This window comes from Takifugu rubripes, chromosome 18 (genome assembly GCF_901000725.2).
Source record: "Takifugu rubripes chromosome 18, fTakRub1.2, whole genome shotgun sequence".
Classification (NCBI taxonomy): domain Eukaryota; kingdom Metazoa; phylum Chordata; class Actinopteri; order Tetraodontiformes; family Tetraodontidae; genus Takifugu; species Takifugu rubripes.
In genome coordinates, this window is record NC_042302.1 from 7,625,870 (window position 1) to 7,638,681 (window position 12,812).

The 12,812-nt window shown below is 55.6% G+C and overlaps 1 protein-coding gene across 6 annotated transcripts in view; it reads left to right on the forward strand.

Annotated features, from left to right (window-relative positions):
* dock4b (dedicator of cytokinesis 4b) overlaps nucleotides 1-12,812 on the forward strand; it is a 47,594-nt gene that overhangs the window by 19,467 nt on the left and 15,315 nt on the right. For all 6 annotated transcript variants that reach the window (XM_029825361.1, XM_029825362.1, XM_029825363.1 and 3 more), the window contains exons 8-32: nucleotides 1,355-1,506; nucleotides 3,857-3,938; nucleotides 4,013-4,073; nucleotides 4,141-4,273; nucleotides 4,696-4,784; nucleotides 5,617-5,742; nucleotides 6,760-6,884; nucleotides 6,962-7,124; nucleotides 7,756-7,862; nucleotides 8,335-8,488; nucleotides 8,618-8,715; nucleotides 8,796-8,879; nucleotides 8,986-9,086; nucleotides 9,509-9,590; nucleotides 9,710-9,880; nucleotides 9,993-10,185; nucleotides 10,278-10,414; nucleotides 11,176-11,310; nucleotides 11,579-11,674; nucleotides 11,754-11,848; nucleotides 11,916-11,991; nucleotides 12,062-12,162; nucleotides 12,242-12,300; nucleotides 12,449-12,597; nucleotides 12,677-12,762. In XM_029825361.1, the coding sequence (XP_029681221.1) occupies nucleotides 1,355-1,506; nucleotides 3,857-3,938; nucleotides 4,013-4,073; nucleotides 4,141-4,273; nucleotides 4,696-4,784; nucleotides 5,617-5,742; nucleotides 6,760-6,884; nucleotides 6,962-7,124; nucleotides 7,756-7,862; nucleotides 8,335-8,488; nucleotides 8,618-8,715; nucleotides 8,796-8,879; nucleotides 8,986-9,086; nucleotides 9,509-9,590; nucleotides 9,710-9,880; nucleotides 9,993-10,185; nucleotides 10,278-10,414; nucleotides 11,176-11,310; nucleotides 11,579-11,674; nucleotides 11,754-11,848; nucleotides 11,916-11,991; nucleotides 12,062-12,162; nucleotides 12,242-12,300; nucleotides 12,449-12,597; nucleotides 12,677-12,762 (2,855 nt within the window). The remainder of the gene's footprint in view (nucleotides 1-1,354; nucleotides 1,507-3,856; nucleotides 3,939-4,012; nucleotides 4,074-4,140; nucleotides 4,274-4,695; nucleotides 4,785-5,616; nucleotides 5,743-6,759; nucleotides 6,885-6,961; nucleotides 7,125-7,755; nucleotides 7,863-8,334; nucleotides 8,489-8,617; nucleotides 8,716-8,795; nucleotides 8,880-8,985; nucleotides 9,087-9,508; nucleotides 9,591-9,709; nucleotides 9,881-9,992; nucleotides 10,186-10,277; nucleotides 10,415-11,175; nucleotides 11,311-11,578; nucleotides 11,675-11,753; nucleotides 11,849-11,915; nucleotides 11,992-12,061; nucleotides 12,163-12,241; nucleotides 12,301-12,448; nucleotides 12,598-12,676; nucleotides 12,763-12,812) is intronic.

Here is a 12,812-nt window from a genome sequence, read left to right on the forward strand (position 1 = left end):
ACACACACACACACACACACACGCACGCACGCACGCACGCACGCACGCACACACACACACACACACACACACACACACACACACACACACACACACACACACACACACACACACACAGATTGCAGTAGCTTCTCTTTACCTGGACTAATTCCATGTTTCTTTTTGTCTGTCCTCAGAACAAGCAGTTGGCAGCATGATTCACCTGTATCACACACACAGACACACACACACACACACACACACACACACACACCATTGATCTGAGCCTGCGTTGGCATTTCCCAGAGAGATTGTTTTAGCGAGTTTCTTTGTTTCTGCGGCTTAATTAAAATGAGACGGGGATTACCGCCACACGTGTGTGTGTGTGTGTGTGTGTGTGTGTGTGTGTGTGTGTGGATTAGCGGGCTCTTCTGAGGCGCGATACTAAAGAAGCCCAAGAATGCATGTTAGCCTTCATTGTCTCATTGTAGACATCCAGCAGAAGAAGCGTAGCATTAGCGTAGGGAGCGAGTGTGAGGTTTAGCATTCCCTTCAACTGGGAACTTGTGGCATTGACCCATAACCACATCCGCTAGGTCGCTAGACTCTTGCAGAACATATATTTAAAAACAGTCTTTTAGCATTTGGTTGCTAACCAGTTAGCCGCTTCAGCTTCCTCGAACCCGCTCCGGTTTTAAGCTAGCCTTCTCTAGCTTCTACGGTGGCTGCGAAGATTGAACGCTCTTCCCTCCGAAATTTGACCCCTGTGGGAGGGTCCCGACGTGGCGGCAGCCGTTAGCCCCGCCCACAACAAAACCTCGAGGACGGACAGACGACGACGAAATCCTCGAAGGCTCTCCTCGCTCTTCTTTATCCCCGATGCTGAAATTTGTGCGGCGCACAAGTGCGCAGCGGCTCCACCGGCCATCTGGTGTGTGTGTGTGTGTGTGTGCGTGTGTGTGTGTGTGTGTGTGTGTGTGTGTGCAGATTAGGAAAGATAAACAGCTCCTTATAAACAGAGCCGGAGTAGCTGGACCTCCAGGTTCTTCCTGAGGACCTGATATCCATCTGCTTCCTGTGGCCCCAGACCGCAGGTGCCCAGATGAGGCTCCGCATCACTTCCTGTCCCCCCCCCATCAAGAAACCAGTTGAGAACGTTGGTTCCTGCGTGTATTTGATGCTCTGTTGTCTGAATACAGCCGATTTAGCGCGATCGTTCGGTATTACGAGATCAACCCCCCCCCCCCCTTTGTTGTGGCTTTGATGAGCTTTGATCCTCTATATAAGGTTCTCTGGATTTGGAGCTCGTGCACGTTTGTAACGTCTCCAAGTTCCACGTCAGCCCGCTGACGGAGATCCCTCCTCTCCTCCGCAGATGGAACACCGGCAACGCAAGAAGGAGACGGCGGCGCCGGCCAGCACCCATCACCTGTTCGTCCACGTGAAGAGTTTGATGAGCGCCAACCTGGGGGAGGAGCTAGAGGTCTTCTTCCACATCTACGACGGGCGGGAGAACCGGCCCCTCAGGTAGAGGCTCCGCCTCCAAAACCCGACGGCTGAGGAATTTAGGTCGGAGGAGCTCCGCCGGAGTGAGCGCCGCAATTCCCAGCTCCATAGATCAAAGGAAAACCTTTCATGTCACCAACAAACGGGTTCCGAGACGGCAAGAGTGCTGCGAAAAACCCGCTTTAAAGCCGGCTCCTCTCAATCCCAGTCGGGTGGGGGGGGGCAAAACGGCATCCGTAGACCTCCTGCTGGCCCCCCGCCAGCGCTGGCGCCTGGCACGGAGCCACTTTGAAGCGTCCTTCTGTCCCTCGCGGGTGTTCATGGACCAGATGGGGGTCCGGCCCGTGGCGTCGGTGTCACGCCGACACCAGTGTTCCCAGTGCTGCTCTTTTGTGCTCCGAACAGCCTCCCAGTCTGGAGGGGGGACGGCCTGTAACACCGCGTACCACCGTCGTTGTTCTCGGCCCGACGCTAACGGCAACGGCGGCTCGCTAGCAGCAACCAGACGGAACAAAAAGGGTCCAAACCCGAATATGAAGCCGTTTGTCTTCATCTGCAGCCCGATAAAAACATATTTTTCCCTCATTTGATTCGTCTGAGAAGCTAAACGATGATGCTTCCATTTGTAGCGTCTTGCCCAGGTTATAATTAGCATCCCTCGCTAGCAAAAACAGCTAACTTGTAAAGATCTATATATTCTGCACACAGCCTTGAAGCTAGCTCTCAGGCTAATCTAGCAACTACGGGAGTTCATCTGTCTTCTGTATCGCCTCGTCGGTGTCGGGAGAGGAAGTAGCGGGCGGCGTGCAGGCCCAGGGGGGAGGAAGAGCGGCTATTTGTGTTATGCTAATGTGAGTGGTGATGGAGGGAGATAAGGTCCCCCTTGGGGACGTCGGTCCTCCCAGCTCGGGTGCAGCTGTGGTGGGGAGGAGTGCGGCGACGAGGGGCCGTTAATTGGGAGCTGGGGCTTTAGCAATCGAGCGCTAATTAGGGTTCGGGGTAGCATCCGTGAGCCATGTGGCCAATGCGGAGGAATCCGTCTCCATATGGCTGGATAAATGGCGTGGAAAGCTACAGCGGGCGGCTAATGAGAAGCTATGGCCTCAAAACCAAACTGACTCTCCTCTCGTTCACGATATACTGAAAAACTTGACGGAACACATGAAAAAATCATTAGCATTTACATAATTAATAGTTTGGAGTGTAATTAATTCAAAAATGGGCACCCGGTGCCCTACATTACACACAATTACAGTACGAGAGGCTGATTTTGACACATTAGCTTGTAAGAAAAGACCTGGCTAGCATTAGCGGCCCTAAAGCATCCTTGTAGCCACACGGTCTGATATGCTATAGATTAGCTTTGTTATATTTTCCACATATAGGAGGCGCATACTCGTCTGGCGTCCGTTAGCCATATCAGCAGCTCGGCTCGCTGTCGGACGCTGGTGCATTACGAGGTTTCCTCTCTGCTTATCGCTGGACTGTGAAAGTCACCTAACTGGATTAGCCCTCGGCTCGCTAGCCAGGATGAGACGACCCAGCAGGACGCCTCCATTTCCGCTTTTTTTTTTAGCGTGAGATGGAGCGAGAACGAGAGAGCGAACAGAGAGACAAAGGGAAGGTCTCCGTAGCTAAAGCTAACCATTTGTTAACCACTACAGACAAGTTAAAGCCTTATTGTCTCATCGCAATAATAAGCAAAGATTAGCTTTTGTACTTTAATATTTTGGTGCTACAAAAAAAGCTACATAAGCTATAAAGCTATATAAGCTACAAAAAAAAAAGGAACTTCCTAATTCCTGGTCAAAGCATTTAAAATAAAGGCTCCAACAAATTAGCACCGCGGTAGCTAATCATTGGTCAATGTCTTTCACGTACACGGTGTTATAGCGCACTTTTGTTAGCAGCTCTATTTTGGATCCTGTCGTTTATGGATTGAAGTGAGAATTAGCCGTTTCCTTCAAGCTGCTTAAGCTAGTCACCACCGCCAGAAGATGACGTTCCGATTTTCTCCTCATAGAATGAAAGGTTGTCTCTTATTTGTCAGAACACGCTGCCATTTTTGCTAGCGGCGCGTTATCTGGGCCACAAACATGTCAGAGGAGCGACGTTCCGGATGTTTTATTCAGCCGCGCGCGGTTGCTCCCGTTGTCGGGAGGATTTGGTTCAGCAATTCCAGCTTTGTATATATTTTCCTCCCTTCATCCGTCCGTCTCCGGCGGCGGCTTTGATGCCGCCGCTCGTCTCCCGACACGTCTCGACGCCGTTTCTGATCCTCACCGTGTCCCCGCGAGCGGCGGCGGTTGTTTAAGCGGCGTTCCGATGACGTTCCGTCTGGGTCAACTTCTTCTTCTGTCCTCTCGCGCAGTGAAAGGTTCTTTGTCAGGCTGAATAAAAGCGGGTTACCAAAGGCCCCGGAGAAGACGGAGCGGCAATGCACCCTGTTTGTGGTGAGTGGCCAGCATGACTCTGCATTTAAAAAGGCGCCCTGCTAAGCTAACCTGTCACATTTTTTTCCCCTCAGGATTTAGGAAGCAGCGACCTGCGGAAAGACGTCTACATCGTTGTGCACGTGGTCAGAATAGGTGGGCGTCTCTTCTACTTCCGTTAAATCCCCCCTGTAGTTGTTGTTTTGACCGTAGCCGTGCGCAGGGAGGATGGGCGCCGGCGAGAAGAAGAACCTGTGCAGCGTGCCGTACAGGCGGCCGTTCGGCTGCGCCGTGGTTAGCATCGCCGACCTCCTCACCGCCGACTCCAAGGACGACCACCTGCTAAAGGTTTACACGTAAGTCCTTCGCCGTCTTCTCGATTCACGCATAAATGTGAGCTAGCGTCTCTGGAGCTAACTCACCGATCCAAGCGTGAGCTAGCGTCTCTGGAGCTAACTCACCGATCCAAGCGTGAGCTAGCATCTCTGGAGCTAACTCACCGATCCAAGCGTGAGCTAGCATCTCTGGAGCTAACTCAGCGGAGGGTGTCAGGGAGGCTCCGCCTCCTGAGCTGGAACTGATGTTTTCTGGCTCAACGTTCATGTCTCGCTGTCTCTATTGGCGGGAACATGAAAGCGAAACTATTCCCCGAGCTAGCGCTCGTTTAAACACGAGCTAGTTTCGCCCAAAGAGATCCAAAGTCATCAATCAGCGATTACAAAAACGTGTTTTTATCTGTTCTTCTCCGTGTTAGCTTAGCTGAGTCTCTTGTCCTCAGGTGCAACACAGAGAGTGAGTGGTCGCAGATCCACGAGAACATCATCAAAAAGGCGAACTCCCGGTACAACCTGTCCAGCTCCAACACAGGTGAGTCCTCCGATCCCGTGACCGTTCTGGTTCCCCCTCGTTTTGCCGGTCTTTCGGGTTTCGGGTCACTCCGAGCTCTCGGTTCCTCTTTCCGGACGCTCGGTACTTCTGGCTACGTTTGCAACCGTAGCCAGTTTGCTTCTGCAATTGCACTCAGACCACTGCTATAAATAGCATCTTTCGGCATGGTAGCGTTTCCATGGCAACAGGTCGGCGGATCACCTGGACCGTCTGACATGAAATAGCAAGAAAAATGAAGATGACTCGGCACAAAATTCGCAGGGAATCTCAAGCCGGCGTGAGGGAACGCCGTTAATGATCAGCCACCCTTAGCATATTAGCATCGTCTTAGCATCTCCACAGCTCCCGTTAGGTTCATCCCAGATTACGGATGCTAACGTGGCCTCTTTTCCGCCGCCCCGGCATCTCCGGGTCACGTGACATTCGTCTGTATTGCGGTGAAAACAAAGAGCCGTTTTTATTTACGTTTTCCGAACCGGTTTCGTAAGGACGCGGCCCAGCGTGAGTCAGTCGGGGAGATGGATTCAGCTTCCGCCTCCGCTAGCGTAGGTAGCGACAGGAGAGGCTGCGACAGCTTTGTTTTCCCACGTTTATTTGCCTCTTGTGTTTGTGAGGAGGAAGAGCCAAGTGGGCAGCACAGGCCGGCGCTCTTATTGTTAGCTTTAGCTGCCATAGCGACGGGGCCGGCTCTTTGAAGACGACCTCCTTTGACGAGTTCTGGATCAGAATCAAATCCCAACATGCCAAAATAAGACGAAGCTGCGCTTGCTAGCTAGCGCGGCTGTGATTGAACGCTACTGTGTGTGTGCAGGTTTGGCCGTGGCTCTGCAGCTGCTGCACGGCGACATCGAGCAGCTGAGGCGCGAGTACATGGTCCTCTTCACCCGCGGCGTCTCCATCACCAGGAAGTTGGGCTTCTCTGACATCATCATGCCAGGTAGCGACCCAACGACCCTCGTTGTCTGGTCCTGCGGGGGGCGGGGGGGGGGGGGGTTTAGGAAGAGCGGCGCGTCTGCGGAGGAGCCCGGACCGACACGGAATATTCAGGGTTCAATTAAGGACCACCGCGGGGCTCCTCCGGCGCCGCCGCACGAGGGCCTCGTTGCCACGGCAACACAAGCGTAAACCTTCCGCTGTGGGGTGAGGCTGTCTGTCTGGCCCCTCAGTGCCTCGCCAACACTCGTGTTCTCTGTGTCTTCCTTTGTCTGAACACAGACCTGCCCCCCCCCCCCTCCACCTGCCCCCCCATCACCCCCCCTCCAGCTGCAGAAGCTGTTTTTATTGACTTCCTTCATTTGAATCCTTCTGCTTTCTTAAGCCCCGCCCACTCCACTTCCCATTTTCTATGTTTATTCGACACAAATAAACAAACACCCCCCCCCCCCCCCCACACACACACACACACACACACTGTCTTTCCGTCTTTCAGGGCTTCACGTTGCCATGGTGATGGCAGAAAAAAAAAATCAATGCCGACCCCTGGAGATGCAATAAAAATGCATCCGCCGAGGTTTTTACAGCGTACGAGGATGCTGCTGTAGAGCGTGTCTGACTGCCCCCCCCCCCCATCACACACACACACGCACACACACACACACACACACACACGCACACACACCCGGTCCAACTTCCCCTGCATGAGGAAGCAAACGTGCCCCAGCCGCGGTGTGTTCGGGTGTCTGAAAACAATGGAGAATATTACTTCCTGGGATTATTTTCTCTCAACTGCTCTGGCAGGTGGCGTATCCCTCCGCCAACATCCGCTTCATGCGAGCAAATAAACTTACATATTTTTCCCATATTTCCCATCCCAGGAAATATATCATTAGCCAGTACCAGCGTACCCCCCCCACCCCCTCCCACCCCCCGTCAGGAAGCATTAGAATAAAAATAGTCCCGGCTGCTGAGGGCTCATTAATATCGCCAGCCGGCTTCGTCCGTCTCCTCCCTGCAGGAGAGATGAGGAACGACCTTTACGTCACCCTGGAAAAAGGCGAGTTCGAGAAGGGCGGGAAGAGCGTCGCCAGGAACGTGGAGGTCGCCGTGCACGTGCTGGACGTGGACGGGCAGGTCATCAAGGTGAGCCCCCCCACCCCGAATGCGTGACGTGGTCTCTCAGGTTCCTGGGTCAACGCCGCTGCTTCTCCCTCCTCCAGAGCTACGTGGCCGCCGGCTCTGGGGAACCGGGCTCGGACCAGTACCACTCGCTGGTGCTCTACCACAACAACAGCCCCCGCTGGGCCGAGCAGATCAAGCTGCCCATCCCGGTGGACATGTTCCGAGGCTCACACGTGCGCTTCGAGTTCCGACACTGTTCCAGTGAGTATTTGGATCCAGAGGCTCCGCAGATCCAGAACCAAGTTCTGAAACCAGAACAGTTGGAATATTTAAAGTTTGGTTGTGATGATGAGCCTGAATGAGCCTTAAGTGAGGTCATGGAGCATGGATGGGGTCTGGGTCTGGAGCTGGAGCTGGAGCTGGGTCTGGAGCTGGGTCTGGGTCTGGAACTGGATCTGGATCTGGGTCTGGAGCTGGATCTGGATCAGGGTCTGGATCAGGGTCTGGATCAGGGTCTGGCTCAGGTTCTGGATCTGGGTCTGGCTCTGGATCAGGGTCTGGATCTGGGTCTGGATCAGGGACTGGATCTGGATCAGGATCTGGATCTGGATCAGGGTTCTTGATCTGGATCAGGGTCTGGATCAGGGTTCTTGATCTGGATCAGGGTCTGGGTCTGGATCAGGGTCAGAGTCTGGATCAGGGTCTGGGTCTCTGTTCTGACTCCCAAACCCTCCATCTCTCCTCTGATTGAGCTCCGACCCGCAGATGAACCAGTTTCAGTCCGGTTCACACCTGCACACTATGATTCTGGATCAGGGTCTGGGTCTGGATCAGGGTCTGGCTCAGGTTCTGGCTCTCCAGTCCGGTAACAGCGGTTCTGTTCCCCCCACAGCTAAAGACAAGGGGGAGAAGAAGCTCTTCGGATACTCCTTTGTTCCTTTGATGCAGGAGGACGGCAGGACGCTGCCGGACGGCGCCCACGAGCTCATCATCCACAAGGTAACGGCGGCGTTCTCCACTCGACCCTTCACTCCAGCTAGCCGCTAGCGCTCCGTCGTTCCGTCGCAGTATTCCAGCCCGTTTCCTCGACCTTCTCCCTCCTTTGATGTCACCTGTTCCGCTCGGCGACGCGATGGGAATCGCTTCGGCGCGGCAGGAAGTGGGTCGGGTGTAATCGGCAGTAATTGCAGGATCTTTTCGTCCGGAGCCGACGGGAAGAGCGGGAATGATCCCAAAAGTCTGCTGGTCTTTGTCCGGTTCAGCCGTCCTCTTCGGAACCCCGCGTGGGGAAAAAGGTCCCGTCGCTGAAGCGCTCCGCGGATCCGGCCTATTTTCTCCCGCGGTCCTAAAATAGACCCGGAGAAATGGGTCCAGATCGCGCGGTGGCCTCGGAGCGCTAACGACCCCAGCTGTCCGTGACGGCCTCGCGTGAAAGGCCCGGAATAACGAGGGTGTGTTTTTCCTCCGCCAGTGTGAGGAGAACGCCAGCCTGGCCGACTGCTCCCGCTACCTGAAGCTGCCCTTCTCCAAGAACAACCTCCCGTCCAACAACCAGACCCTGAAGGGGACCAAGGAGTCCTTCTGGATCACCAGCTTCCTCTGCTCCACCAAGCTCACCCAGAACGGTAAGATTCCGACTCCGAGGCTTCCGGTTGAAACTGAGACTGGGAAAGGGGTCTCGAGTCCTGTTCTCCCACTGCACTTGAACGCATCGTCGCCCTCTGAGAGGTTTCGTGTCCCCCCTCCCTCCCCAGGGGACATGTTGGACCTGCTCAAGTGGCGAGCTCACCCCGAGCGGATCAGCGACAGCCTCTCCAAGCTGAGGGAGATCGACGGCTCGGAGATCGTCAAGGTAAACGCTCGTTTCCCAAATTTGACCCAACTGGACGGATTGAGCCTTTACGTTGTCCCCCGCCCCCGTCCCCCCCACAGTTCCTCCAGGACACCCTGGACACCCTGTTTGGGATTTTGGATGAAAGTTCCCAGCGATACGGACTCAAGGTCTTTGATTCCCTGGTGAGCTCCCGTTCTGCTTCGGTTGGTGGCGCTGTCGCGCTCCTGAGCCTCACGGAACCAGAAAAGTCCAACTTGTCCCGGTGGAACTTTGTCTCCTTGTCTCCAGGTCCACATCATCAACCTCCTCCAGGACAGCAAATTCCAGCACTTCAAACCCGTCATGGACACCTACATTGAGAGCCACTTCGCGGGAGCTCTGTCCTACAGGTAGACCGGGTCAGACAGGGTGACCTTTGGGGGGGGGGGGGGGGGGACACTTGCAGGTCCCACTGTCCAGGAACGGGGGGGGGGGACATCTGCAGTTCAGTGGACCAGGCGCTGGAGAGAAGCGTGCTCGCAGTGACCTCTGGTGGGCAGCGGTGGAACTGCACCGTCACGTCTAATACAGAAAGCGCGTTTCCGTCTCCTCACACCTCACTTCCGCCTATTTTAGGCTCTTTTACCTGTGAAGCTCCTTCTGAGGTGTTTCTGCAACCACAATAAATGAAGAATAAATTAAAAAAAACTCCACTGAAGTCTATTTAGATAACGAGGAACCGAATAGATACAAAATCCTCTCGTTGGAAACAAGAATTTCCAAATTTTTGTGGCAGCAAGTTTCCAGCTCTGAAGCTCTGCTTCTTCTCCAGGGACCTGATCAAAGTCTTCAAGTGGTACGTGGATCGCATCGTGGACGCCGACCACCAGGATCACATCCAGCAGGTGCTCAAGGTGAGGCCGCCGCCGCCGCCACGCTGCGCCCGAACGCACCATGAAGAACCGAACGCGCACAAAAAAATAAACTAGCTTCCTTTAGCCGCTAATAACTCTTCTGCCGTTTGTCCTGCCAGGCCAGCGAGTACATCTTCAAGTACATCATCCAGTCCCGCCGCCTCTTCTCCTTGGCAACGGGGGGCCAGAACGAGGAGGAGTTCCGAGTCTGCATCCACGAGCTCTTCATGTCCATTCGCTTCTTCCTGTCGCAGGAGAACAAAGGCGCCACCCCCGTCTCACAAACGCAGGTTCGATTCCAAACAGCGGCGCTAGCTTAAAAAGAGTCTTGAGCCCTGTTCCTCTCATGCAACATTTTATGTTCCATCCCATCATGACCGAGCGTGGCTCCGATGTTCTCAGGCGGTGTTCCTGCGGACGTTCCACACCATCTACGCCGAGCTGTTGAAGATCTTCACGGTCCGGGAGGTGGCCGGATTCGTCAGGGAGACGCTGGGCTGCCTCCCCACCGCCGCGCACGCCGACTGCCCCCTGGAGGCCGTCAAGCTGCAGTGCATCGCCAAGACGGTGGAAAGCCAGCTCTACGTGAACCCAGGTGCTAGCACGCTCGCTCACGCGCGTTCCGCAGCGGAACGTTCGCTTCAAGCTAACTATATTGTGGTGCGTTTGCTGCCTGTTGCGGCGCAGAGTCGCGCTGCATCCTGCTGCCGGTGGTGCTGCGGGTCCTCCACGTGCACATGCAGGAGCAGAGGGACCTGGTCATGTGCGCACGCATCCTCACCAGCATGCTGTCGCTCATCAAGAAGGAGGAAAACGGCACCGCGGTGAGTCCTGCACGAGGAGGAGGAGTCGCAAGACACGGCGCCAGTTAGCTTAGCAAAAGACGGGGCGGTGTGCTAGCGTGTGCTACCCGTGAGCTGCGGGGAAGCGGGGAGATCTGAGGACGCCAACACTTCCGGGTCCTCATCCTTCCGTGATGATCTCGTCACCGTCAGATTCCCGCCGTCCCTGGCGCGTGAGGTCTGCGCGCTAGCTGTCAGAGCCTGTTTTCATATTTAGACCCGGGCTAAGCTAAACAGCCGCTGGCGGTTTGACAGGCGCGATTTGCATCAAGTTCTTCGCCTCGTCTCCCGGAGGAACCTCGATTTGTGGTGAAAACATGGAATAAAATAGCCGGAAACATCATTTTAGCATTTTAGCATAGCAATATGTGGGAATACCCGATTGTTTTCCGTGGTATATGGGCAATTAGCCTCGCTAACGAGGGCGCCGGTCGACGCGCAGCCCAGTAACGAGCCCATCGGTTTGGCAGTGGCCATCGCCGTGGCAACAGTCACTCAAAAGTCGTGCACGTCGGTCAGCTGCATCGGCCTGTTTATCAATACGCGAGGACCGCGGTGGAGGCACGTGCGCCCACACGTGCACAGGAAGACTGGCACCACGCTTAAAGACAAGCGACAGCGGGAGCGACCGGCGTGCCCGTCTGGAGCTCCTCATTATCGTGGTCTGTCCTGGGAGGAGGGAGGCGCACACACACACACACACACACACACACACACACTCAACCTTCCTGTTCCCGCCCCAGGAGCCGGTGGTGTCGGAGGAGGTGGAGCTGATCGTGGAGAGCCTGCTGGGGGTCCTGCTGAGGACCATCCTGGAGATCAGCAACCGGCCGCAGCCCGCCGGCCCCCCCATGAGGCTCCAGGTCCAGGACGTCACCGTAAGTGTGCTCGCTCGCTCGCTCGCGCGCTCAGCGGCGTGAATTGTTCCGGGATTTAGCATAAAAAGTAATTATAGATCCTAAATTGAGCCGCGGCGGCGGCGGCGGCGCCGATAATCCCGGCGCCATTATTAACATTAATGGTCGTAATTAAGATTCTGAAATGGGAGCGAGGAGTTGGGCGTTGATGAGGTAACGGCGGCGGGCCTCGCCGCGGCGTGCCCGCCATGTCGGCCTGTGTGACCTCTCCCGGGTGACCTCTTCTCAGGGGGAGTTCGTGGCGTGTTTGCTGGCGCTGCTGCGGCACATGAGCGACCGGCACTACCAGAAGCTGCTGCAGGCCTTCAGCAGAGACAACCTGAGGGTGAGAACGCCGCCCTCTCCCTTCCCCCAGCGTTCCCCGCCCACCGCGGCACTGACGCCACCTCTCCCGCCTCCCCCAGGACTTCCTCCTCCAGATCTTCACCGTGTTCCGGATCCTGATCCGGCCGGAGATGTTCCCCAAGGACTGGACCGTCATGCGGTTGGTCACCAACAAGTAAGCAGCTCGCGCCTGTGATCCCGCTCCCTCTGTCGGGGTTAATTCTAAGCTAGCTTCCCTTTAGCGTCATCATCACCACGGTTCTGTACCTCTCGGACGCACTGAGGAAAAACTTCCTCAACGACAAGTTCGACTACAAGGTAGGAGGAGGCTCGTTTGTCCCTCACGTGCGCGAGCGTTCCCCTATAACCACAGCGCGTGTGGTTGCAGGTGTGGGACTCGTACTTCTACCTGTCCGTGATCTTCATCAACCAGCCCTGCCTCCAGCTGGAGTCCTTCTCCCCCTCCAAGAGGAAGAAGACGCTGGAAAAGTGGGTCTTTTTTCCTGGTTTCCTGCTCCGACGGGAGCGTTTAGCACGGCGTCCGACTGGGATTTGTTTTCTCTCTCAGGTACGGAGACATGAGGGTGATGATGGGCTGCGAGATCTTCAGCATGTGGCAGAATCTAGGTAGGACACGCGGGACTGTGGCTGTAACCGTGGCAACCGGAGGGTTCGCGCCACTCCGACGCGGTTTATTTTAGCGTCCGAGCTAATTTAGGCTCACTTTAAAGAGAAGCCCCGCCCCCCTCCCCTGACTGTGCTGTGGCTCCTGCAGGGGAGCACAAGCTGAACTTCATCCCGGCCATGATCGGCCCCTTCCTGGAGGTGACGCTGGTCCCTCAGCCCGACCTGAGGAACGTCATGATCCCCATCTTCCACGACATGATGGACTGGGAGCAGAGGCGCAGCGGCAACTTCAAACAGGTGCTTTTATTGTGACAGGATCAAATCACGTGGACCCTCCCCTCCCCACGGTGATGCTAACGTTGCCCCCCCACCCCAGGTGGAGGCCAAGCTGATCGACAAGCTGGACAGCCTGATGTCGGAGGGCAAAGGGGACGAGACGTACCGGGAGCTCTTCAACAGCATGTGAGTGGGGGGAGGGGCAGCAGATCCAGGGGGGTCCGGGGGTGTGAGGG